The 24,681-nt window shown below is 47.9% G+C and overlaps 1 protein-coding gene and 1 non-coding gene across 9 annotated transcripts; both read left to right on the top strand.

Annotated features, from left to right (window-relative positions):
* Positions 1-518: 518 nt before the first annotated feature.
* On the top strand, positions 519-608 carry TRNAY-GUA (transfer RNA tyrosine (anticodon GUA)). Its single transcript is given in 2 exon segments — positions 519-555; positions 573-608. It is a non-coding gene; the product is annotated as a tRNA-Tyr (tRNA).
* Positions 609-1,053: 445 nt separating this feature from the next.
* MYBL1 (MYB proto-oncogene like 1) lies at positions 1,054-18,866 on the top strand. Of its 8 annotated transcripts, none has more exons than XM_064170563.1 (17): positions 1,054-1,385; positions 4,977-5,079; positions 5,200-5,271; positions 6,404-6,496; positions 6,855-7,075; positions 8,152-8,335; positions 8,560-8,634; positions 9,037-9,141; positions 9,766-9,831; positions 10,408-10,641; positions 11,178-11,537; positions 11,989-12,131; positions 12,508-12,622; positions 14,055-14,171; positions 14,267-14,368; positions 14,999-15,178; positions 16,275-18,866. In XM_064170563.1, the coding sequence occupies exons 1-17, from the start codon at positions 1,366-1,368 to the stop codon at positions 16,401-16,403; spliced, it is 2,319 nt and encodes a 772-aa protein (XP_064026633.1). In that variant the 5' UTR covers positions 1,054-1,365; the 3' UTR covers positions 16,404-18,866. The 8 variants fall into 8 exon arrangements, with proteins under 8 accessions (XP_064026633.1, XP_064026635.1, XP_064026627.1 ...); XM_064170557.1 differs by having other exon boundaries at positions 1,267-1,385; positions 9,040-9,141; XM_064170559.1 differs by having other exon boundaries at positions 1,267-1,385; positions 16,280-16,357.
* The last annotated feature ends 5,815 nt before the right edge of the window (positions 18,867-24,681 follow it).

The following is a 24,681-nucleotide window of genomic DNA, read 5'->3' as shown; positions in this document are numbered from 1 at the left end:
TATAATATATATATGTACATATATAAACTTTTAATTATTCTTCCTTTTTCCTCCTTCTTTCGTTTTGGGTCTGTCACTGCCAACCCACATCTCTGCAGCAGGTGCTTGCACCCTTTTCTCCTAAGGTGCCTGCAGAGTCCCCGTGTTTACACATACCCCTGCAGGAGGATGCGGTGTGGTGTTTGGGGTGCCTTTTATCCACCTCACCAAGCGGCTGGTGGAGCAGGCACCCCGTGAGTGGGATGATGAGGTGTGAGGAGACCTCTCTCCCTTCTTGCTTTTCAAGCATGGGAATCAATGATTCAGAGGGGGAAGGGGAGGGAACCGTCCCCGAGGACCTTCTAAGAACCCTTCTCCTGTCACTTCGGGCCACTTGTGATGGCAGATCTCGATTTAAAACAGGGACCTTGAGGGAGCTGCTCCCGGGAAAGCGACTCAGACTCACCATGATGCAACTCACGCTGCAGAAGGCGGCTCATCCATGCTGTCTGCTCAGGAAGGGCCCACTCGCCCAGCTCCCTTCGATAGCTCAGCTGGTAGAGCGGAGGACTGTAGAGGTGGCGCTCGCGGGAATCCTTAGGTCGCTGGTTCGATTCCGGCTCGAAGGAGGCGTTGCTTTTTGCCGCGTGGGGCTGCCGCCAGCTTTTTACCTCCGGCGAGTCTCCCACCACCGTGCCCGTTACCTGTACCGTTACCGTCCCGCGGGTGCCCGTTACGGGGCACCGGCAGCGCGGCGGACGTGAGGCGGAGGCGATCCCGCGCAGCGGCCGGACTCGCTCCCCCGTCATGCCCCGGCCCCGCCCGGCCGCGCGGCCCCGCCCCGGCCCGGCCCGCGTGCGGCGGGCGCAGCCAATGGGGCGCCAGTCCGCCTGCGCAGATTCAAACGGTGGCTCGGGAGGGAGGCTGGGCGCGAGATTCGGCGGCACCCACCGAGCCCGCCGGTGGCGGCGGCGGAGCCGCGGCGGCAGTGCGGGACGGGAGGTGTTCGGCCGGATAGAGCAACAGCCCTGAGCGCGGAGGTGCCGCTGGAGCCCGCAGTAGCTCTGACAGGAGCAGGACGAGGAAGGGGCTGCTGCGCACTCCGTCCTTGCGGGCAGGGGCCAGGCCGAGCCATGTCTGAAGCGCCGGGGGCCGGGCCGGGTCGGGGCTGAGGGAGTCTGCCGGTACGCTGCGCATAACGCGGGGAACGGGAACTTGTCAAAGGAGTCCAGCTCGCCTCAAGCCTTCTTGAGCCGCCGCTGCCCCCTCCACGTCCCCTGCCCTGCCCCGCCGCCGAGCTGTGAGCGACGGAGTCCGGGAGAGGGCTCGGGGGCTCCGCGCTGCGCCCCGCTGCCGTGCCGGCCCCCCCTATGGTGCGCCCCGAGGATGGCGAAGAGACCGTGCAGGTGAGTGTGGCCCCGTCCCGAGACTCTTTTCAGCCTTCTGCCCCCCACCCCCATCCCGGGCAGCCGCTGCCTCCCGCGCCCAGGTGCCCCCCCCGCGCTCCGGGATCCCTGCCAGGTGCTGCCCCGCCCCGTCTCTCACCGCCCCCCCCCCGCCGAGCCCTGCTGGCTCGCAGCCTCCCCGGGGTGTCACTGCCCTCCGCCCGCCCTCCAGCCCTCCCTCTGCCCGCTGGTTCCTCGCCCCGCTCCCGCACAGGTACCTGCCCCCCTTGCCCTACCTTCACTAGCGCTGGGGGCCCAGCTTCGCCTTTCGCTGCTCTCACTCTCGTGCTTGCCCTCCTCAGGCCATCGTTGTCGCTTACCAGGGCATCTCCTTAGCTTCGCCTTTCTGTGCGCACTCAGCCTGTCAGTGACCGCTGCGTAGCTTTTCCTGCTGTTTGCTTTCCTACTGATTGAGCGCTGGTTTTGCTGTTCTCCCCGTTTGCCTTTGGCTCAGCCTTGGTGGGGCTTTCAGTCAATGTTCAGGCCTACCGATTCTTCCAATATCTGAAACACACCTCCTGCCTCTGGCGCGGTGTGTTCTTGGACTGAAGCTCTGGTTATCTAGCCTGAAATGCTCCTGAGAGAACGCCTTCCTTGAGTTTCAGCAGAAACCCCAGATTTTCGATCCATCTTTTGTGTTACTGATAGGAAAATGAGTGTGTCACTGTATTCAGCAGGTGGGGCATGAAGAGCTGTTCCATCACTGTAGCGATGCTTGTCCCAGATAGAAAGTGACAAAGCAATGCAAAAGCAGGAGTAGGATTGAGAAAGGAAAAGACACTCAGTGAGTAACGTTAATGAGTGGGTTACCTGTGGCATCTGAGGTTTACTGACTGCATACCTCTCGTGGAATTTGGGATAGTTTCAAATTTGCAGATAGTAAAACTGTTTCTGCTTTTTCCTCGTACGTGAAAAGAGTTCATAAACCTCTTTATTTGCAAAGCTGCAGCTAAACCGAGACAGCAATGCTTTGGGTTTCTTGTGCGAGGAGCAAAGACCTGGGGCTTTGCTTGCAGAGGCTGGCTGCTGGAGCTCTGCAGTTGGCTGGCTGCAAGAATCAGCTCAGAGAGAGACCATTTCTTGTTACTCCTAGGGTGCATTTTGTAGTGTAAGAGGCTTTCATCTGTGGTGTTGTGAACAAGAGTTTCATCTTTGCAAAGCTTTAGCTTGTAGCAGCTCTGGTGGCTATGGAGTGCTTTGATGTCATGAGTGAAAGTACAACTGCAGAGAGCAGAGAACAGTTTGGTGCGAGATCGGTAGCCCTGGAGGAATACTGTGCCAGTGAGTGCTGATGCTGCTTCCAAACCATTGCCGTTATGAGTTTACCTACAGGGAGTTCAACAGTGGTAATGTTTGAGTAAGGAGAGTGTAACTGTTTTGCACCTGGTGGAATCAAGTTTAACTTTGTCAAATTGTTCTTGGGTTTTGCATTTGGAAGCTTGATTTTATCCTTTGGTGGTTCTTGACTCAGAACTGCAAATGTAGCTAGCACAGAGCTCAGGAAATACTTTAGTGTTCCAGATTTCTTACTTGATGACATTTGGTGGCTGCATTCCACTTTGGTGCAGTATTTTAGCCTGGTTTCATAATTGCAAATGAACTGAGAACAACCCTGTGTGGTCGAAAGTTTGTTTAAATCAAAGCCTGAAGTTGTTAGTCCCATCCCAACCCCTCATGTATATTTAATTTGTAATCTGCTGATGTGCTAGTCCAAACAAGACCGAGCACTAAACAGTGCAGTTGAGGTGCAGGAGAGGTCAGTGCCCTCTTTTAAAATCATGCAGCTGAAGACTCTGTTCTCTTCTGCTGTGCAGTGGGTGAGGAGATTGTGTTGATGAAAGGCTTAGTAACCACAAGGCCAAACTTTAGTTGCAAGTGAGCTGTATGGCTTGCTTGGTATGGAATAATAATGAGATATGCACCTTACAGTACCAAGATACTCCTGAAGTTTGAGAACCTGTGGATAAAAGAGGCAGTAAGTGGGGGGGGGAAGAGAAAAGTCTCAGTTACCTGTGAGTTTAAATCCTCTTTTCTTAAGTCCTAAGCCACTTAATGCAAAACTCTTACAATTGTTGTGTTTGCAGCTTGATTTTTGCACATGCTGTGAAGTACTTGCTGCTGACAAACACCTTTTGTATTTCACTGGCTCCACGACGTTCTGATGTGTTTAAGAGCAACTGCATCATGAAGCCGAGCAGGGCAATTTCAGATGTGGGGTAGGGTTATAGAAACAGTGTTAAATCCATTGAGTCTGCAAGAGCTGGGTACACACTGTCCTGTGGTCTTATGTGGTGCTCTCCTTGAAGGACCTTATATTAATGTTAGCCACAGACTCTGCTCACTTGATGGCAAATACTAGCTCAGCCTGCCTGGTTGGTCAGTGTGGTCTGGGCAATAACGTAGAGATCCTCCATCAGATCAGTTCTTGGCACCCCAGCACAGGTCAAGTCCATCACTGGGATTAAGGAATTCTTTTTGACGTTTTGACTGAAAAATCGAAGGCATTTTCAAGGCTAAGCAGAACTTCTGAAGTTAGTTTTGAACCTGGATGTGTGATTTATCATGCTTTAGAGTGGCGATAGACAGATGAAGGCTGCAGTTGCAAGTGCTTTCGGTCGAAGCAGAATGCCTTTGTGCCTTTGCTGTAAGCACTGCGGAGGAGCTGCTCGTCTCGTTGCTAGGCCTGCCTTTGCACATGTGTTTGAATTTATGCTGTCTGCCATGAGTCACTGGCACTCGAGCTCGGTATTTCCATGGCACGGCTCCCTGCGCTGCCTGCTGGCAGGGCTTTGTTTCTCAGGCTGTGCCTTGTGCGTTTCTCCAGTAGATGGAGCGGGATCTACATGGAGCCACAGCTCACTGCCTCTGGGCTGGCAGCGGTGCTGCTGCTTGGGATATTTGTGTCTCCGCAGATCACAGAATGGTAGGGTTGGAAGGGACCTTGGGAGATGGAGTTCTCTTCCAACCTTGGTGATACTGTGATATCCCTCCTTACTACAGAGGGTTGGACTAGATGACCTTTGGAGGTTCTTTCCAACCCAAACCATTCTACAGTTCTGTGGTTCCCTTAGAGAAGATCACACAGAAACACACCCAAGATTTGCCTAACTTCTGTAACACTGAGGCAAGACTTTTGTTCCGGGCAGGGGATGCTATATTATTTGGCACCCTTGTGTTTGAGTTGTGGAGCATGAATGTACTGTGCAGAGTAGCAAACCATTTTATTTTGTAAGCTCATGTGTGTGAAGATTCTTAAACATGTTATAAACCCCTCCATGATCTCAAATGAGAGCTTCTGCTTCTGAGTCTTGAGTGGAATGAATTATCTGTCCAGATCTCAGTGCTTAGCCTTGAGATGGAAATGGATGCTGTTGCTCTGAGATGGTGAATAGAGTACTGTGCTGGAGGCAGGTCTTACCTTCATGCCAATTCCAATGCCACTTTAGAATGGTCTGTACAGGTTAGGGGGCAAAAGCCACAAGTAGTTGAAAAATGAAGTTGTTCAGAGTGATTTTTAAACTCCTCTCATCTTCATTCTTCTGTTCTCTGCAGTGAAGAAGATGAGAACTTTCAATATATGGATCATGACTATGAAGTACCACAGCAAAAAGTGTTGAAGAAGATCTGTAACAGGGTAAAATGGACACGTGATGAGGTAATAATTTGTTTGGCTTTAGTTTCCTTCCCGTGTGATACTGGCAGCATGTGAAATGTGCTCTTGTTCAGCATCCTATGGGCACAGCATGTAACACTGGCTGGGGTTTTGTCTCAACAGGATGAAAGGCTGAAGAGGCTGGTGGAACAACATGGTACAGATGATTGGGCTTTCATTGCTGGTCATCTACAGGTTAGCTGAATCTGCTTCAGTAAATTCCCATTGAATGCTGAGTTCCTTTGGTCATATCTCTAGTTTGGCAGTGAGGTGAAATAGAAATCAGAAACACATAGTAGTAAAAATATCTTTTTAAAGGATACTTATAAATTTGACCTGAGATCTAGCTCAGAACTTGGAGAAACTCATCAGCTCAGGCAGGGGCTCAAGTGACAGTCTGAAATGACCAAAAATCATGGATGCTGGAATATTCTGGGTTCCTGTTGCTGTCTTACTTGAGGTGGTTACACCTACAGTTACACAGGTTGCTGCTGAAGAAGTTAGGAGGCTGAGTTGCACCTGCAAGACTGCTTGAAAGCAGCTGGATCCATTTCTTCAGCACCTTAGGAAAAGGGCGGTGGGGCATTGATGTTTTTGGTGCTCCCCTGACATGTAAATCTTCCCACCCAAACACATCTCCAGTTGCTACCAGTGGAGCCTTAGTGGGTTTCTCGGAAGTTTTCTGCTGACAATTAAAATTTCCTGTTCTGTTCCACTGGTCAGCTGGAAATGAGTAACAGAGCTGCTGGTTCAAACACGAAATGACACCTCAGCTGTGTGAGCTGCACTGGTCTCACAGGCTGCTGGTGAAGCTACAGAAAAGCACCATCTGTCCTCAGCAGAAAAGCAGTGTTTAAGTAGTGTGTGTTGGCTAACCTTGACATGAATCTGTGCTCCTTACTGCTAGTAAAGAGGTGAGAATGCATTCATCTGCGACTTAGAAAAAAGGTGTCCTTACATTTGAAAGAAAAGGTATTTCCTTTTGAAGCGTCATTCCTCACGCAGGCTGTAGACTGTGCCAAAGCACATCAGTCACAAAGCTCAGGGGAGGTGTGGAGCAACGAGGACAAAAGGAATTCTGAGTTTGTCTTTCAAGAATAAGTTCAGAATTTGATTATCAAGAACACTGAAGTGATGAGAGCTCTGTGCAGGGCTGCATTTTCTGGAGAGGGTTTTTTATAAGTGTATGGAAGAAGAAATAAGGGAGACTCGAACTCCAAGAACAAATACCCGAATGTGAAATATGCAAATAACTGTGGCAGCCAATATGGACAGGTCTGTGTCTGCCAGAGTTAATAACCACACTGCTCTTCTGTGACTGTTTCAGAACCGGTCAGACTTTCAGTGCCAGCATCGATGGCAGAAGGTACTAAACCCAGAACTGATTAAAGGTCCCTGGACTAAAGAAGAAGATCAGAGGGTAATAAAAACTCTGCTCTTCTGCTGTCATAGGGTTGGCATATGGCTGCTAAGAATGTCTACCTTTTCTTGGGTTTCATCCCCACCAATGATCTCTGATGCATCTTGTGACAGATAATTGTTATGTTTTGCTGTGTGAGAATTCAAAACCAGGTAGCTGCATGTCTGAAAGGCAGAAACACTGAAGCATTTCATTTCCCCTTGCTCAGGCTGCTAACTGAGCTGCTCTAGCCTACATCTCTTTACAGCATTAGAGATCTAAGGTCTCATTTGTACCTTGTGCTTTTCAACTTTTCAGTCTATCTTTGATGTGAAAAATGAACTTCTGAAAGGATAAGCTGCTTTCACTTGTGTTCCAGGTTATTGAATTAGTTCAGAAGTATGGTCCAAAGCGCTGGTCTCTGATTGCAAAGCACCTGAAAGGAAGAATAGGCAAGCAGTGCAGAGAGAGATGGCACAACCATCTCAATCCTGAGGTAAAGAAGTCTTCATGGACAGAAGAAGAGGACAGAATAATCTATGAAGCTCACAAGCGTCTGGGAAACCGATGGGCTGAAATAGCAAAGCTGCTCCCTGGAAGGTGCTTTCCAACTCTGTGTTAAATATTGGAATGTGTAAAGCTGTCCTGGGTGGTGGCACTGCTCTTCCCAGTGTGATTTGTTAGGCTGAGAGCATTGGCACTTATGTCACAATTATATTGATAGATGCTGACATTTTAAAAGCAGTTTTGCATTTGATTATGTATGCTTAAAAAGACATAACCCAAATAGACCTCTGACACTGCAGGTTCCTCCCTGCAGAAAGCCTCCTGATGGCTTAGCAAAAAGCCTGTAGTAGAGCTGAAGAGAGTAACTTCAAGTCATAGTGGAAGAATGTTTTGCCATCTTCTGACTTGATAGCAAATTGCTTTCATTTGGGGCTGACTTCATGGTTTAAGATCAGAAATTCACTTCTGATTAAACAGGACACTGATCTTGGTAACCTTCAGAGGCCCATGCTTAGGAATCAAGCTCTGCAAAGCTAGTTAGGCTCCAAGTTAATGAGAACAATCCCTATGATTCATTTTCTTGCTTTCAGGTGTGATTGCCAATTTATATGCTTGTGGGAAACAAAATTCGAGTGTGTAAAGAGTCTGAAATAAAATGGGTTTGCCTTCTACTGGTAATTAAAATTCAGTGTGAAGCTGTCCCTCTGTGTTCAGGAGGTGACTGCTTAGCTCTGCTAAGGAGCGTCAGTGCTGCTGTCTTTAGATGTGTGTTTAAGAGAGACACAATCAATGAATCACAGGAAGCCCTTTAGAAGGGATTGGATTGCACCCGAGTCTGTAAGGACAGAGGCATTCCTAAATTACTAACTTACTTGCTCAAAATAAATCCAAGATGAGACTCAGATAAGGATTGGATCCTAGACCTGGAAGATTTGTAAGGAGCTGCTCTTAGCTTCCTGCAGCCTGGAGGTTTAGCAGAGGGAAGTTTTGAAGTGTAGCTTTCCAGTAGTCCTATCAAAACTCTGCTTCTAGTATAACTTCCAGTCCATGCTGCTGGAGCTTACTGGATCTGTGGCTTTGCATTAACCCACTTTACAAACCCTGCCAGTTATGCCATGTGTGAAACTCTGAGGTGTGGAAAGCAGTCACTGTTGTGCATTGGATTTTAGGACTGATAACTCGATTAAAAATCACTGGAACTCAACGATGCGGAGAAAGGTGGAGCAGGAAGGGTATCTACAGGATGCTATCAAGTCTGAGAGGGCCACTTCATCCGTGCTGGAGTCCCAGGCCTGCCTGAGTATGGAAGACTTGCACACTCAGAATCAATATTATGTACCTGTTCAGACACAGGTGAGTTCAATATCCAAAATAATTGGTATTTCCCTCTTCCAGATAACTTACTGGGCTTTTGAATGAGGCAGATGTGAAAGAATGAGGACCTGTTGGGTGCTTCTGTGGTGTTATGGTAACCTAGGATTTGTAAGCAATAGTAAATAGTTTATGAACAAGAAGCCAGAGAGAATTTTGTAGCCTTTTTTGCTTTAGGGTTTGTAAACTCCTTTCTGTCATTCTAGATTCCAGCATACCAGTATGCCTCACCAGAAGGCAGCAGTCTAGAGCATGCTTCAGCTTCTTCCAACTTAGTTCAGGTAACTTGTTAACAAGCACTGTCAATGCAGAGACTGTTCTGTGTGTTATGCTGCAAAATGGAGAGCTGAGCGCCAGCGACTTCCGAATCTCTTTAGGGCTTTATCCTTCACCCGAGCTGGTGTGAGTGTTCCTCTGTAAGCAGGCTTGCTAGCTTCATTGGTAGGGCAAGCTAGGAATAAAGGAGCTTGTGTAGCCCTTCAGCACCAGATCCATCTCCTGGTAACTGTTGGAGTTGCTTTTCTTGCGAGTGACCACTGTATCACAGCTGTGCTACAGCTTGAGCAGCTCTTCCTGCCCCACGTCCATTTCTGTTACAAACGGAGCTGCCGGAGTGTGGAATCTCAGCTTGGAGAGGTGGCAGAGGTGGAAAAGAGTAACGATTTCTTTCTCCCTTTTTTCAGCAGTCGTTTATTGATGATGACCCTGATAAAGAAAAGAAAATAAAGGAACTTGAGTTGCTACTGATGTCAGCAGAGAATGAAATCAGAAGGAAACGAGTGTCTTCTGTAAGGCCTGGGGATGTCTGTAAATATCTGTGTATGTCTTGCTGAGGTTAATCCTCAGCAATTTAGTAATGGCTGCTTGGGGGGGTTGTGTTGTGTGTGAAAGAAGGGGTGAAACAAAGTCTGTATATTAGAGTGGGGACTAATTTGGTTTAGTGCAGTGAAAACAGAAGAAATGTGACCTACAATTTGGTCCAGGGTTTTAACCCTCTTGGAGAGGCAGCATGTGGGGTCATAGCACAGCCATTCAGGTCTGTGGATCAGCAACAATCAGCTGTTCCACAGAGAAAGGTGAAAAATACAGAGCTGATGTTGTTATCAAGCTCCTGTGGGAGTGCTTGTAAGACTTAGTACCCACATCTGCCATTGGAATGGGCTGCCCAGGGAGGTGGTGGAGTTGCCGTCCCTGGAGGTGTTGAAGCCAAGCCTGGCTGGAGCACTTAGTGCCATGGTCTGGTTGCTTGGCCAGGGCTGGGTGCTAGGTTGGACTGGATGAGCTTGGAAGCCTCTTCCAGCCTGGTTGATTCTATGATTCAGCTATGACAAACACAGCTTTGCACTACCCAATTTACATCTGCTTCAGTGGGATGGAGGCAACTTGCAGCTGACAATCACTTATTTCCTTAGGAGCAGAGAACTGTGGACACCACTAGGCACCTAACCAGCCACACTGATCACCAGTTTAGATTACAGGTGAACTTATAGTTGTATGTAGAGCTAGTCCGTGAAAGAGTGCAGTGTTCTGCTTGGCTCATGGAATCTGCTTTGCTTCTAGATTTCCAGTTAAAATCTTTGAGTGCTAAGAGTACCAAACTGGAATCACCACTAAGAAGTTGAATAAAGTATCAGTGCAGAATCTGCATTATTGAAAGGCTCAAATCAAGAAATATTTCACAATGTAGAAGCAATTTCTAATCTTAAAACATACCTGTGTTCTGTAGTGAAGGTGGCTTCATGACATACTGATGTTCAGGAGCACAGGAGATGGGTTCCAGTACAACCCATATAATTACCTAAGTTAGAAGCAAGTGTAAGTTTTGGGTAAGAGGAGTCAGTCTGAAAATGTTGAGTATGTTAATGTAAGGAGAAGGCCATCTGCATTAATATAAGCAGATACCTGGTGTTTGGAAAAGCAAGAGCTAGCAGTTGTGCTGAGGCTTTCCTCTTAAAGCAGTTCTTTACTTTTCATTTTCCCCTCCCCATGGTCCCATAATTCTCTCTCTCAGCTTCTAAACTGAATAAGAATAATTTGTTTCTTCCTATGTGTAGCAAGCTGCAAACTTGCCTTGTTGGTCTGGAAGCTTTGTGATGGAAGATTGTGTGTCTAACACACTGAATAGCTTCGGGGAGCAAAACAGTGAATTCTACAGCATGGAGGAGACCCATGGCACCTCTGTGCAGCAGAATTCCCCTGCCAAGTATCTGGCTGTGGAAGCAAACACGATGCTGTCATCTCTCCAGACCATTCCAGACTTTGCAGAGACACTGGAGCTCATCGAGTCTGTGAGTCTGTTTGTTCTAAAGCAACTGGGAACGGCAATTTACATGGGATGTGTGAAGTACTCTTGAAATTGCCTTCTGCTCTCTTTCTCTGTGGTTTCACCCTTATTGAGGGGTTTGTTTTATTGCCTGTCTTCAAAGAATTGTGGTGTAAAATAGTCAGTGGTTTAGGATTGATAGGAAGGGAGACTGAGACTGGAGATGAGAAGAAATTCTTGACAGCGAGGGTGGGGACACACTGGAACAGGTTGCCCAGGGAGGCTGTGGATGCCTTTCCCCTGGAAATGTTGAAGGCCAGGTTGGACAGGGCCTTGAGCAACCTGGTTTAGTGGAAGAGGTCCCTGCCCCATGGCAGTGGGGATCGAAACCAGATGATCTTTAAGGTCCCTTCCAACCCAAACCATTCTGTGTTTGTATCAAAGGTACAGGGAGGGTACCCCAGCATGTGGAGGCAGAGAGCTGTTAGATTGGCTTGGGCCTTGGGAAGTCATCTTGGATAAGCCTGCTAGTGTTTGAGAGGTCTGCATCTTGCCCCACAGGATCCAGTGGTGTGGAGTGATGTCACAGGTTTTGAGCTTTCCGAGGCTGTTGCATCTCCTGTCAAGCCAGCTCCAGTAAAGCTGATGCGGATCCAGCACAACGAGGGCGCTGCCGAGTGCCCCTACAGCGTCAGCGTGCTGCTGGACGGCAAGAAGCATGGCGCCGAGGAGGAGGCCAGCTTCCCATCCACCCCACACCTAGCCAAATTCAGCACTCCTCCAACGATCCTCAGAAAGAAGAAGAGGCTGCGTGCGGGGCAGTCAGCAGGCAGCGAACTGAACGAGGGCGTGGGTGGCGATGCCATCAGCCTCGCACTGAAGCACACCCCAGTGAAAACACTACCATTTTCTCCATCCCAGGTCAGCTCACAGGAGGGCTGCAGAGGGTAGCTCCTACGTGGCAGGTGCTTTCTTCCCTGGTCACACGGTGCCCTGAACGAATGGCCAACGCTGGTGCATAAGGGTAGCTACAGTAAAAGGCAATAGCTAACCTATTGCCTCTGCTTTCAACAGTAACTGGGGTGCTGAGGACTTGTGCCTCAGCTCACACTTTCTCATGCAAATAATTGTTGATGGAGGCCTATTGTCTCTGTGACCTAATTAAGCAGCAGGGATTTTAAGGAGAAAAGCAAGATTTCAGTGATAAATATCACAAATCTTGGGGTGTATAAGGCAAGAATAGTTTATTGGGGTTGTCAGTAAAGGCCCTTCAAGTACATGTGTGTAATCTGTTTTGCTGCTCAGTAGAGTGCTGAGGTTTTGTCGTTTAAGTTTGCTTATTCTTGCCTTTTTTTTCCTCTTTGTTTCTTAGTTTTTCAACACTTGCTCTGGAAATGACCAATTCAACCTTGAAAATCCTGCATTTACATCAACTCCAATCTGTGGGCAGAAAGTTCTTCTTACAACTCCTCTGCACAAGGAAGTGGCACCAAAAGATCAGAAGGAGAATGTGGGGTAGGGTTTTTACATGAAGCATCTGCTGGTGCTGCTCAGATAAACCCAACTTTCCCTGAACACTGAGAAATTAGTTCTCCTGTATGCATATTGTGAAGGAGCTTTAAACCCCAGCACTGAAATGCTTGTGTGCACACAAATTGGCTTCCTGTTTTTCACTTCACAAGAAGTGTTAAAACTCTTTCTGTTTTAAAACACTGAACAAAATCCAGTGGAAGTTTAACATACCTGGGGTGGTCTTAATAGCTCCAGGTTGGCGGTGGGGATATTTCTTGTGCAGATTAGGGTATTTTGCAGTGTTTCTTAGATGCATTCTGTTAACGCTGCTGCTAAAATGTTAAAATGCCTGTGCGAACATTTTTCTGTGCTTGGATAGTTTCAGAACTCCCACCATCAGAAGATCTCTCTTGGGTTCAACACCAAGAACACCAACTCCTTTCAAGAATGCTTTGGCTGCTCAGGAAAAGAAGTATGGTCCCCTCAAACTGATGGTATGTGGCTCACAGCCGAGTCAGGTTTTCTGTGGTCGACGGCAGTGTGGCGTGGGGACATTGTCCTGTGGAATAGCATCCAGAACATGGAACCATTTCGTCCACAGTCACCTTGAATGCATTCCTGAGTTGGCTTCAGTCTGTGTAGCCTTGCTGACACTGTGCCTCTTACAGAGTTGCCTGGGGGCTTAGTTTTAATACTTGAAGTATTCTTGATTACATTTAAGTTCAATAGCATTCTGGTTTATTTCAGAAGCAAACCCAGGTTATCCAGCAGCTGGCTGACTTGGCCAGAGCAAAGCAGGGACTGGCCTGCTTGTTTTAAGCACCTTTCACATCTGAGTTGAAAAACTGCGTTGTCCTCTTGGAGTGAGGAAGAGCTGAGTTGTGTTCTGGTTCCCCTTCTACAGCACTAGCACTGAAACCAGGGCTCTGCCACAGCCTCCTACTGTCCTGAGGATTTTTCTGATGGGAAGATGTTTGGAAGTGTTTTAGCCTTCCTAGGAGCCTACTTGGATGATGTCTCCAATTTTCTTCATCCTAACCCCCAGATCTTAATTCTTGCTTCCTCTGATTATTCTGCTGTCACAGAGGACTTTTGACTGACTTTGGGGCACGGTGCTTTCTTGTTTGTTTGCTCCAGACTAATTCAGTTTTTGCTCTCTTCCTAGCCTAGCTGAGGTATGTTAATGTGTAATAACTTTTGGAATTCAGCAGACATATGCTTTTCAAGTTCTGAAAAAATTCCAGCCAACATACATTGACTGCTCCCTGCCTGCAAACACAGAAGGTAGCTCAGACTCTGCCACGGGGCTTGGCACCATCTGTGTTACCCTATAGATTCACACTATGCAAATGGAGTGGTTTGGCATTCCTGTTTCTGTCCACTATTAACCTCCTGTTCAAAATCACATTTGGAGGGCTTAAGGGAATTCTCCTGTTGGTACACAAAGGAGCCATCTGTATGGCTTCTGTGAAATTCAGCACTGTACTTGGGACTATCAATGTCTTATTCAAAGATCGGTGCTAAGATGGATGTCAGTTCCTTCCCAACAACAGCCAGGCTTTGACAGCACAATTCTGAGCACATTTCTATGTATGGAGAGATGTTTAATATCTACAAAATACTTCTATCCCTTTTGTCAGTGGATAACCACAGCTAATAAATACAAACAAGTCGCTTGCATGTCTTCCTCAGTGCATTTCTGGAGGAATTAGTGCGTGTATATATATTATTTTTTCACCTGGCTAGAAATGATGTATGTGGAGTAAAATGAATTTGAAAACCTGAACTGTTAAGAAGAGCTTAAATCTTTTGCAGAATTTTGCAAGGTCTCTTTTCTGGTCTACAGTAGTTGAAAGGAGAACATGGTAAAAAAAATAGCAACTAATGGACTTCCTGTATTTTCTTCTCCAATTTGAATTGACTTAGTCACAACCACTTTCCTTCTTGGAGGAAGACATTAGGGAAGTTTTGAAAGAGGAAACTGGAACAGATATATTTCTGAAGGAGGAAGATGACCCTGTCTATAAAAGCTGCAAGCAGGAGGTAACACTGCAGTAATTCATTTCAAACAGCAAATAACTCTTTCAGAGAATGTTTTCCAGTTTACTTTTTCTTCTCACCAAAAATGTTTCTTGCAGCACAACTCTTCTAAAAAAGTCAGAAAATCATTGGTCCTGGATCCCTGGGAAAAAGATGTTGGTGCCCAGCTCTTCACAGAAGAGAATAGTTTGGATGTACAGGTAAGTCCTGAATGACCGAAGGGCATCACTGGCAGCAATGCTAATACAGAACTGAGTGACTTTCGTTCTGTCAGCTGAAATCAAGTGTGGGGTTGAAGCTGGAAAGTGAAAATAGCCTTCAGTTGGAAATACAGCTTTCAGTGCTTAAGCTTTAAATTGTTGCTGCATGAATTGTTCCTTTCAGCCTTCAGAGCAGGACTGCTGGAGTCCTGTGGGTGCTTTGCAGAGCTGCTGCTAGAGCAGAGCTGCTTCCATCCTGGTTCTCTGTCAGATTTAGTGTGTGTGGCATGCTGAAGCTCTCCCTCATGCCAGGAAGGTGGTATTTGCCCCTGTGTTTTGCATGCTTGGCAGACATGTTCTGAAGATTCCTACTTGGATATTAGGCAGCATGTTCTCCTCAGACAGCAGGGGAATGCTTTAAAAAACATCAAGTACACAAGACGAGCTTGTGGCTTCCTCTGGCCGAAGGAATTGGAGTACTCCTGACTCAGCAATGTCAATGAGCTCAGAGGTGGGGCTGGGTTGGTCTCTAATTCTTTCAGTAAGGAGCAGCAACTGAATACTTTGTTGTTCTTACTATGAAATACTAATTGTTACTCCTGTTCTCTCCCCTCTTGATGTTGTCACTAGTCAGAAAATGCATATACCACATCTTTGTTAGTGAAGCCATTGTTGGAAATACATGACAACAGATGCAACCTGACATCAGAGACCCAGGATGCAAATGCAGCAAGCAAAGCAAATGCAGTCATTAAGAAGAAACTGAATGCATGTGCTTCAAAATATGTCAAAATGGAGAAGGCTCTTCAGGTCTGCCTGGTTTTATTAGCAGCATAGCAAAGAAGTTTTGGGGAGGTTCTGTCTTGTGCTACTATCTAGAACTGTCCCGTTCAGTGATCATGTTTTTGTCAGGGTTTCCATGATCCTTATTTCTTGTAAGATGGTTGTTTGTCCATGCAATATTTATCCATAGCTAAAGCTCTTTCAATACAACCCTGAGGTTTCACTAGGTGTCCTCTAAGGTTTAAATGTAGGGAGAAAGCATCAGATAGGTTAGACCTACAAAGCAGGTTCAGGTACCCAAGCCTAGCAGTGAAGAAACTTAATTTGGTGCAACCTAAATCTTTGTAGCACCTCACGTCTGGGATGTGCTTACTTCAGAATAAGCCTGGTGGGATTCATTAAGCAGAGTTCATCCACAGGGCTGTGGGTAATTGTTCTTGTAACGTGCCTCTTCTTGTGCATCCATCTGTTTCCATGCTGTGAAAACTGGAACCTGTTTTTTTCCCTCTGTGTGTGTCTTCAGGTTTTAGGGAGAGATTCTCTTTGACCTGACGTGGGGCCTGTTCCAGTTTGCCCGTAGGGAGCTAATGTTAAAAGTTTTTGTTTTTTTCTCTGAATTAATTTAAAAACTATTAGAAAAAGGCAGGGCACCTGGAACCTGATCTTCCCTGTCCCTCTTAATTGCTTTAATGATGGTGTGGTTTTAAGTAGCATTACTTTCTGATCCTTTCTTATGAGAAGAAAGAACAAACTTCCTTTAATTGTGATGTTCCAAACAAAGCATTAACTGCTGGGAACTGCAACAACGTGAATACATCTGTCTGGCTCAGGCCTGTGGGAAGATACCCAAAGACAAGATTGTTTAATTAACTTCCCTTTTATATACCCATTGTTGAACTGGTCTCTTTTTAAGAGCATTTTTCATTTTGCGTTGGAACTTAAAAGTGTGGTGCAGATGTGGTGCTGGGGAGCTGGGCTGAAGGATGGAGAGGGAGTTTGGTCGTGGGTTAAATCCTCAGTAAAATTATTGCTAGATTTTGATGGATATTATTACTCTGAGAGAGCTGCTGAAGTATTTCAGTGAGGTAAAAGAATCTCTCCCACCAATTTTTGTCTTCTGCAGTCCAGCTGTGACTGGGAAGCAGTTGTTTATGGCAAAACAGAAGACCAGCTGATCATGACTGAACAAGCAAGAAGATACCTGAGCACATACACAACCACCAACAGCACCTCAAGGGCTCTGATACTGTGATGGTCACCACAGCTGCCAACCATCTCTTGCCATTGAAATAGACACGGTGTTGAAGGCGATTCCAGCACAGTGCTGGGGATGAAGTCTGCACATGGAGACTGACAAGGGAAACCTTGAAACTACCTTAAAGCTGCCTTTCTTTTGACTGACAAAGAACAGACACCGAGCTCTTGTATTCTCTACAAAAGGATAGTACAAACAGTTCTGCAATGGATTTCTTCAATGTTAAAAAGTAACACCCTAGAAGGCGACAGAGAATGGTAGAATGTGTTGCAGTAGTGAGAACACACAGGGTTTAGGTCTATTTTTTGTATTTGTTCTCTTGACTTGCATTGCTTTTACTTCTGTTAGTGTATTTTCAATATAGAGTAGGTTTCTAGGTTGTTACTGGTTCCCAGCTGAGCAACATACACAACAGAATGTGCTTCTGCTTATGTAGCATTTTCCTGGTCTGTAAAGAAACACAATGGAAAGGGAGGGTAAAAGAAGGATATAGAAAGTTGCACTACTAATTTTTTGGTATGCTGCAAAACAATGAAATTAACTACAGTGTTAAATATATTTATTTGCAAATGGTACTAGAAGTAGGCAGAGGGGGGTGCATTAGGATTTAGTGTAAAGCATCAGTATTGTATTTGGAAATCTCAGAGTGAGATGATTGTTGAATGTATTGTACAGTATGTAGGAGCAGGGGAAAACTGTAAATGGGAAAGGAGTCTGTTTTTATAATTTATTTTCATTTTAAAGCTTAAATTGTAGATATTTATATGTATGCAGGTTGTCTAGAAGCCAACGTTGTTTCCTGTTAAAACAGCTAGAACGAACAAAAGGACAAGTGGAGAGTGTGGAACAGCAGAGGACTTGCAGTGGTGAAGTGTACAACTCGATACTGTATGCCACAGCTACACAAAGATTGCACTAGAACCCTCCAATCATGTTGGTCCCCAAAATGATGACAAGGTATTAGACAGCAACCATTCCTGTACCTTGTTCAACTAGAGTTAGAAAGGAATGGTGGGGTCCTGTCTGTGACCCGGGAGTACTTGGTCCTGCGTAGGAACTAAAACTGAATGCATTGTAAAGAGATGTTATTTTTATTTAAAAACACAAAAAAACACTTGGCACCTTGGATGGATCTCCAAACAATGATATCTGCACTTAAGTCTGACCATTATATACTTAACTAAATGTTTGAAGAGCAAAGAGAGAACCTTCTATTATTTATGACAAGTCTTTGTCCTTATTTAAGAGTTTACAGGTCACAACAGTTGCTTTAGTTGCCTATTTTAGGTATTTGCACTTATTTTATGTCTTATTTTTGTTCTTGAAGGACTGTTTTGGTTTGCTTTTGTCATAGAGATGTTTTTTTATGTAGTTGTAAGGGTGTGCTAGCAACAGATACTGACAGGTCACTAGGATTGTACACTGTAGTTGTAGCTATTTATAATTCAAACACTCTTCCTCTCCACTCCCGGGTGTGCTGCTGCCGAAGCGCGGCAGGGTCGGCTTGCTGCTAGGAGAGATGGAAAGAGCGAGCATCGTATGCACTGTATGTAACTTACACGTGGGTGTCAGGTTCTCTAGTTAACTTTAGGAGATCAACCAGTACTATGCAGGGTGTGGAAAGTATTCCTGTCACTTGGAATATCAGAGGTGGCCGAGAGTAATTTATTAGTGGAGAATTTTAGCACCATGAGGAAGGTAACGACCCAGTAAAGGGCTTTCAGACATCTCAAAGCTGTGGTTTTTAGGAGCTTTTTGATATGGAATATTGGCCTGGCCATGATAGTAAGAATAAATTATTTTAGCAGGTTTTAATTCTCATCCAAATGTAAAGGAGGGGGGGAATCCTGTATGAAGGAGTCAGAAAAGAGCCATCGTGCCAGGGCTGTGCCTCGCCTCCGACGATGGAGGCATTTGGGATTCTCGGCAGTCTTAGACTTAGGTACGGCTTGAACAGCAACAGTTAAGGCTGGAGACAGCACTGAATTCACAAGTGCAGCAAGACCTTAAGAGGGAATGACTGTCTAGAATCTGGAGGATTTATTTCTGCAGAAGTGGTGTCACCCACACTGCTTATGCCAAGGTTAAGTGTAGACTTCTGGTAAGTAGTAGTAATTTGTGTTGGTATTGGTTGGATCGCTTAGTTAACTCTTTGTTGCTTTAGCAGGAAGGTTTGGATCTTTCACATGTCAGGCATCTTTCATTACTCTGTGAACGTTGTGTGCATTGCCATTTCTTTCAGTCTGTAAGTAGATTTATTTGTACATGCAGCAGCCAGACTTGCATGACACCTAAGTACATATTACTCCGTATTTTTGTTTTAAGGTTTGACATAAGGTGCAACAAATGCCTTTGTTTATCTTAGTTTTTGGTTGTACAACAACCTTTTCATTTATGTAAGAGACTCTCACATACCAGACAGACCATATTAATGTCAGAAATAAAGCATCTATATACCAAGTTCTTAAGTGTCTTTTCTTTGACAAGAAGGTGGGTAGGTGGAGTGAGGTCTGTAATACTGTGATATTCTTGTGTGTCAGCTTTGCTTAGTGAAAAAGTAGAGCAGAGGAGCAGCTGGTGAGCCAAACCTGGCAGAAAATACAGCCTTAAGTGTGGTTATGTGAAGAGTTTACTCATGGGCCTGGCTTGTACTTGGAGTAAATGGTCTTTAAGGCATAGATTGGTGAGAGAAAGCCCAGGTCTTGCCGCTGTGACTCTGGTTTTACATGAGAACTCCACTGGAGTTGTAGCACACTGATGCCACATTGTGAGCAACTCCAGCTTCATGAAATAAGAGTTTGAACACTGGATATTAACTGGCTGTGGTTGTACCACACCTGTGATCAAGGTCTAGCACACCACCACAAAAATGCTGAACCTCAAATTGATTCTTGCAGCTGCTTTTGTGACAAACACTCAGATAAAGGTTCAGTGATTAGGTGGAAAATACCCTAACGTCTTCTAATGCTACACCTCATCTCATGTTCCCTTTCATACGTCTTGACCATGGATAAGCTGGAGCCTCACAGGCTTAAATGCCCACTTTCATGGGCAGGCTGTGGATTACTGTTTCTGTGCCAGCTGAATCAAAAGATTGGTCCCTGCTGAAGCTGCAGCAGCCTGGTTTTTGTAGCTTTCCCTGGAGACAGCCAGCCTGTCCCCGGAGTGGCTTGGACTCCTGCTCTGCAGCTGAAAGGAACAATAGGACCCTTGTAGCTCTGCTAGCATGATGTGCTGGACAGACAGGTAAGCTTTGGGCTTTTCTGCATGGTTTTATAGAAAGGAGAAATCTAAATGCTCATCACCACTACCCAACCCTGATGGTGATGGAGAAACCTCAGCAGAGCATGTGGAAGTAAGAGGTGTGCAGTGTTGTGTTTCTCAGCTTGTGTCTGTGGTTTGGGTTTCATTTCAATGTCATTTTCTGCTTCACTGCTGTGTGTGTTTTGTGAGACATGGAACTGAAAGGAGACCTCATGGTGCCCGCTGTTGGTGTGCATGACCCCAGGGATACGATTACTATTACCATGGGAATTCTGTCTACCTGCAACTGCTTCTGCAACTAGAGAAATGTGGGGTTCTTGTTTGGGTTTATTTTTAGAGTGCTCTGAATTACTTACCTGGTTTGCCTTCCTGTGTCAGCACACTGATGACAGAGATGAGTGGTAATGGCCTTAGCAGAAGTGAGATGAGAAGGGGCTGTGCCCTGGCTGGCAGTGCTGTCCCCGTCCCTGATGTGGTGGTGAGGGCCATGAGTTAGCGATGACCTGGCAGTGCTGGGTCGAGGGTTGGACTCGATGATCTGAAAGGTCTCTTCCAACCAAAACAATTTTGGAGCTCTTCGGAACGGAATAAGAATTGAAGCCTTTGTAGGGACTACATGGACAAAATCAGCCGGAAAGGCAAAGCCTGGGATAGCGCTCGGCCGGGCGGGGGCCGTGTTTGTGCCTGTGTGTGGACAGCTCCGAGCAGGGCAGCGTCCTCACTTGCCACTCATTCCACCAGCACCCCCGCGTTCGCGGCAGCCCGGTGCCAGCCAGGCCGTGCCCCAGCCGCGGGGCGCAGCCTGAGCAGGAGGCGCAGGAGCCGGCGGCCTGGCCCCGGTGATTTACAAGTGAATGCGGCGTCCTGCCGGGCCGCGGGGCGGCTCAGCCCGGCCTGTCTGCGGGGCTGTGTCACCAGAAGTAGGGCAGTTTGTGCCTCGTCCTGCGCTGGCAAGCGGCCAGGCTTTGTGCGCTGCAGACGGCAGATGGGCAGCAGTTAGCGTGTGACAGGAGCTCATCTGGCGGCGCTCCGCCGGCCTGCTGCCGCCGCCGCTTTTGGCGGGAAGCGCCGAGCGGGCGCTGGCCTCCCCCCGCCTTCCCCTGCCGTTGTTTTCCTTCTCGTTAATCCAACTCCTCCAGCGAGCTCCCTGAGCTGCTCCGTGCGCCGTCCTCTTTGCTGCGTTTGTGCTGCTTCTGTGCCCGAACTGGCCAGCGGCAAGCACCGCTGGCACCGGTGCGTGTACCCCGTGGAGCTGGCAGGCGGTGCTGGCACCAGCACCTGAGCAGCTTCCCCAAGCAGGCTAGGGCAGGAGACCTTCCGATCAGGAGAGGAGAGAGCCGCATGAGCTCCTCCAACGCATCCCAGCATGGTGGGGTTGGAAGGGGACTTGTGGGGATCATCCTGTCCAACCCCCTGCTAAAGCAGGGCACCCACAGCAGCCTGCCCAGGAGCACAGTGGCAGGGGAGGTTGAGAGCTCCAGGGAAGGAGATTCCGCAACCTCTCTGGGTAGCCTCTTCCATGGCTCCAGCACCCTCACACCAAAGAATTTTCTTCTCCTGTTCAGACAGAACCTCTTGAGTTCCAGTTTGTGCCCACTGCCCCTTGACCTGCCCCCGGGCACCACTAACAAGAGTCTGGCTCCATCCTCTTGCCCCCCATCCTTTAGCTCTTGCTGAGCATTGCTCAGATGCCCTCTGGGGCTGCTCTTCCACAGGGTCTCAGCCTTTGCTCCTCACAGAGCTGCTCCGGGCCCCTGAGCAGACTCTCCAGCAGTTCCCTGTCTCTCCTCAAGTGGGGAGCCCAGAGCTGGGCTCCATACTCCAGCTGTGGCCCCAGCAGGGCAGTGCAGAGGGGCAGAAGAGCCTCCTAACACCTGCTGTCCCCTCTCTCTTCATGTGTCCCAGTGGAGCCCAAGGAGAATCAAACCCAGCGCTCCTCAGGACTGCCCGGCTCCCTGTGGGGGCTGGTGGAGGGGCTGGACCTTTCGGCAGCTGAGGCCAAGATGAGACCTCATCAGAGTGTCCTTTGACAGCAGGCAGTGGCCTGTGAAAGGGGAGTTTTGCCCGCCCGGACAAATCAGCTTAGCTGGCTCCAGCTGAGTGTGACAATGGAGCCCCTGGGCCCGGAGCCTGCCGCTAATTGCTTTGGGCAAATGTGTCAGACCTGCCACATCTTCCCCTGCTTTTGTGCTGCACAGGGATGGCAAACTTGGCCTGGGTGGCCTGAGTCGAGATCTTGGGGTGCAGCTGCAGATAGCAAAGGCACAAGCAGGGTCGGGGGCTCCCTTGGTGCAGCCTCAGGAGCAGAGAGCTGCGGCTGGCAGAGGTGCAGGCGGTTCCCCTGAGGAGCTCGGTGACAGTGGGTGGCATCTGACCCCCCTCAGCAGCAGCTCAGTAACAGACGTGGGTACGGATAGATGCGGGGGGAATTTCTGCATGCCCGAGGTGTGTCCCCCACTACACTGTGCACACAGCGAACAGCTCTCAGCAACGTGGCTGGGAACAGCTGCAGAGTTGGAACTCACCGCTGGAAGTTACTTTCCAGAGGGCTGGAGGTCCAGAGCCTCAGTTCAGCTGCTGACAGATGTGAGTAGTTTCAGGGCTGATGTTTCCTGCTGGCCAGAGTTTGCCCAGAACTCATCAGGGTTTGTGTTTCCAGCCCAGACTGGCCTGCGTGGGTCAGCATCACTGTCCTTGCCCTTAGAGAGGGCTGGAGAAATGTGCTCCTCTCCTTTCCACCCTTCAGTGAGGAGGTGAGAGCAGCCGTGAGTGTGGAGGGTTTGACTGTGGTGGGACAGGAGGAAAAGACAGTATGAACTCAGCATCTCTAGAGCTGAGTGAGCAGGACAAGTGCCAGCACCTCTGTGTGGCCACCAAACACTGTTGTCAGCAGGACTGTGGATCTGCTTGGTCAGGAGCTGCCTTAAGGTTTGAAGGTGGCTCAGGGTGCTCGGACCCCTACAGGTCAGGTGGTAGCTGGACCCTGGTAACTTATTTTTCCCCTTAGACACTTTTATTGAGTTTGTTTAATTGGAGAACTCTGAGAGGTCACCTGGAGGATGTGGGGTGTGCTTTTGTGGACGATGCTGTCAGGGATGCTTGTTCAGCTCAGGAGCAGCCACACCTCGGTCGGCAGAGCTGCTGGTTTCGCACCCTCAGCTCCCAGCACAGCTGCTCTGAGGGCTTGCTTCACCAGAAAGTGCCTCGTCAGGAGCTGGGGGAAGAGTCGGGGCTCTTTGCATGTCTCTTCTGCTTTATGGTCCAGTGCCCCCCCTCCCCAAAGCGAGCCTGGAGCAGCCAGGGTGCCGCTGCAGTAGGGAAATGTGGGTCTGAAATAGACTGTGTGGGCAGGTGAGTGTGCAGCGTGGGGGTGTGATGGGGTGACCCACCTGGGGTGGGGGCTGCCAGCCAGCGCTGGCACTGCTCTTCTGCCTTCGGGGCTGCTGGGGAGGGGCTGGCTTGCTCCGGGGGGAGGGCATTAATTAATGAGGCTGTTAACGACGGTGCCTTTGCTCTGCAGTGACCACCGGAGTGGCTGAGAAGAGGGTCAGTTCATCCCGAACCGATCCCCCTGCTCGAACCGATCCCCCTCCTCGGTTTTTCTGGGTCCTCATCGAGCTTGCCTAAATATTTAGCTCTTTTTAACTTCAAGAAGCTTTACTTTTTCTGTTAGTGATCTGTGTGCCCATGCATTTAAATGATCGTCCTGCCACTTAAAAAGGCTTTCATTGTCGTGTAGGGTCGAGCTGCTCATTCACAAATAAGCTGTGGAGTAACCGCTTCAGATTTGAAAACCTCCTCATAAGCTATTTCCAGCTACTTGATATCGGCACTGTTTGTGGAGCTCACACAGGGTTTTATCTGAGAAATTGGGCTGGTGGTGTTTTAATTTCTATGTGGAGGTCCTGACATTGCAACATGGCTAAACTTTTTCAATATTTGAGTAAAAAATATGTCCTGTGAGAAGTGTGTGGTGCTCCCCCAGGCAGTGGTGTGCCCATGAGCAGCCCTTCTGGCAAACCTGTTTGCTGCAGGGTCTGTGAAGTGAGTGCAAAAGGGGAAGGAAGAGGGTAAGGAACAGCTGAGATTTTCTTTCATACCTCAGTAGGGATTCTTTCATCTGGCAGCCTGGCCTGCAGCTCACTACAGTTTATTTAAATGAAGTGGTATGCAAAGCAAGGATGGATATTTTAGTGAGCAGCTGTTACAAAGATGGGTTTGAAATGGTGAGAAGAAATTAGAACTCTTTTTTTGGGAGATGAAGTATAAATTGCTCTAAGTGTGGTGCGCTGGCACCACGAGGTCTATTTCAGTCAGCTTGGTGCCTCAGCCTTCAGCTCCTGGGAGTCCAGCGTGGTAAGATGAGATGAAACACATCTGAAACTGCCTCTTCTCATGGGTGTTGTGAAGTAGGATGAGGTGTGTGTGTCAGGCAGTGCCAGGGGAGGTGCTTTCAGCTGCAGTGTTAAATTCTCTCTTCAATGGGTGAGTGGGGTGTGCTGTGAGGAGTGTGGCCAGCAGGCCAAAGGAGGTTCTCCTGCCCCTCTGCTTTCCTCTAGTGAGGCCACACTCTCCTCAGGACACTGTTTGGCCTCCTGGGCCTTCAGGGCACACTGTTGTCTCTTGATGGCCTGAGTGTCTTGGTGCTGTTATTTGATGGGAGAGAGGTGGCACTGCTCACTGAGGGGAGACCCAACATCGTGTCCATAACACTTCTGAGGCTGAGAGTGTGCATCTCTATCTGCTAACTGCTGGCCTTGCTGGGGCTTTCTCTGAGTACCTGACAACAACCTGTGCTCCTAACACCCATAGAATGCTGGAGCTGCTCCCAAGCACACCCTGTGGGGAGCAGAGTTTGGGTTCTTGGTTACCAGGTGTTCATGTCCTCCACTGCCTTGAAACCCTGCCTTTAAATTCTGTGATGTGTTCCCCAAAAGCTCCTGAGTCCCCCAGACCCACACACAACCAGGTGCTGCTTGAGGTTTTTCTGAGTAAGACATACTTCACTTAT

This window comes from Pogoniulus pusillus, chromosome 34, assembly GCF_015220805.1.
Source record: "Pogoniulus pusillus isolate bPogPus1 chromosome 34, bPogPus1.pri, whole genome shotgun sequence".
Lineage (NCBI taxonomy): Eukaryota > Metazoa > Chordata > Aves > Piciformes > Lybiidae > Pogoniulus > Pogoniulus pusillus.
The sequence above is the reverse complement of the archived record's forward strand: the minus strand, read 5'-3'. Positions and strand labels throughout refer to the sequence as shown.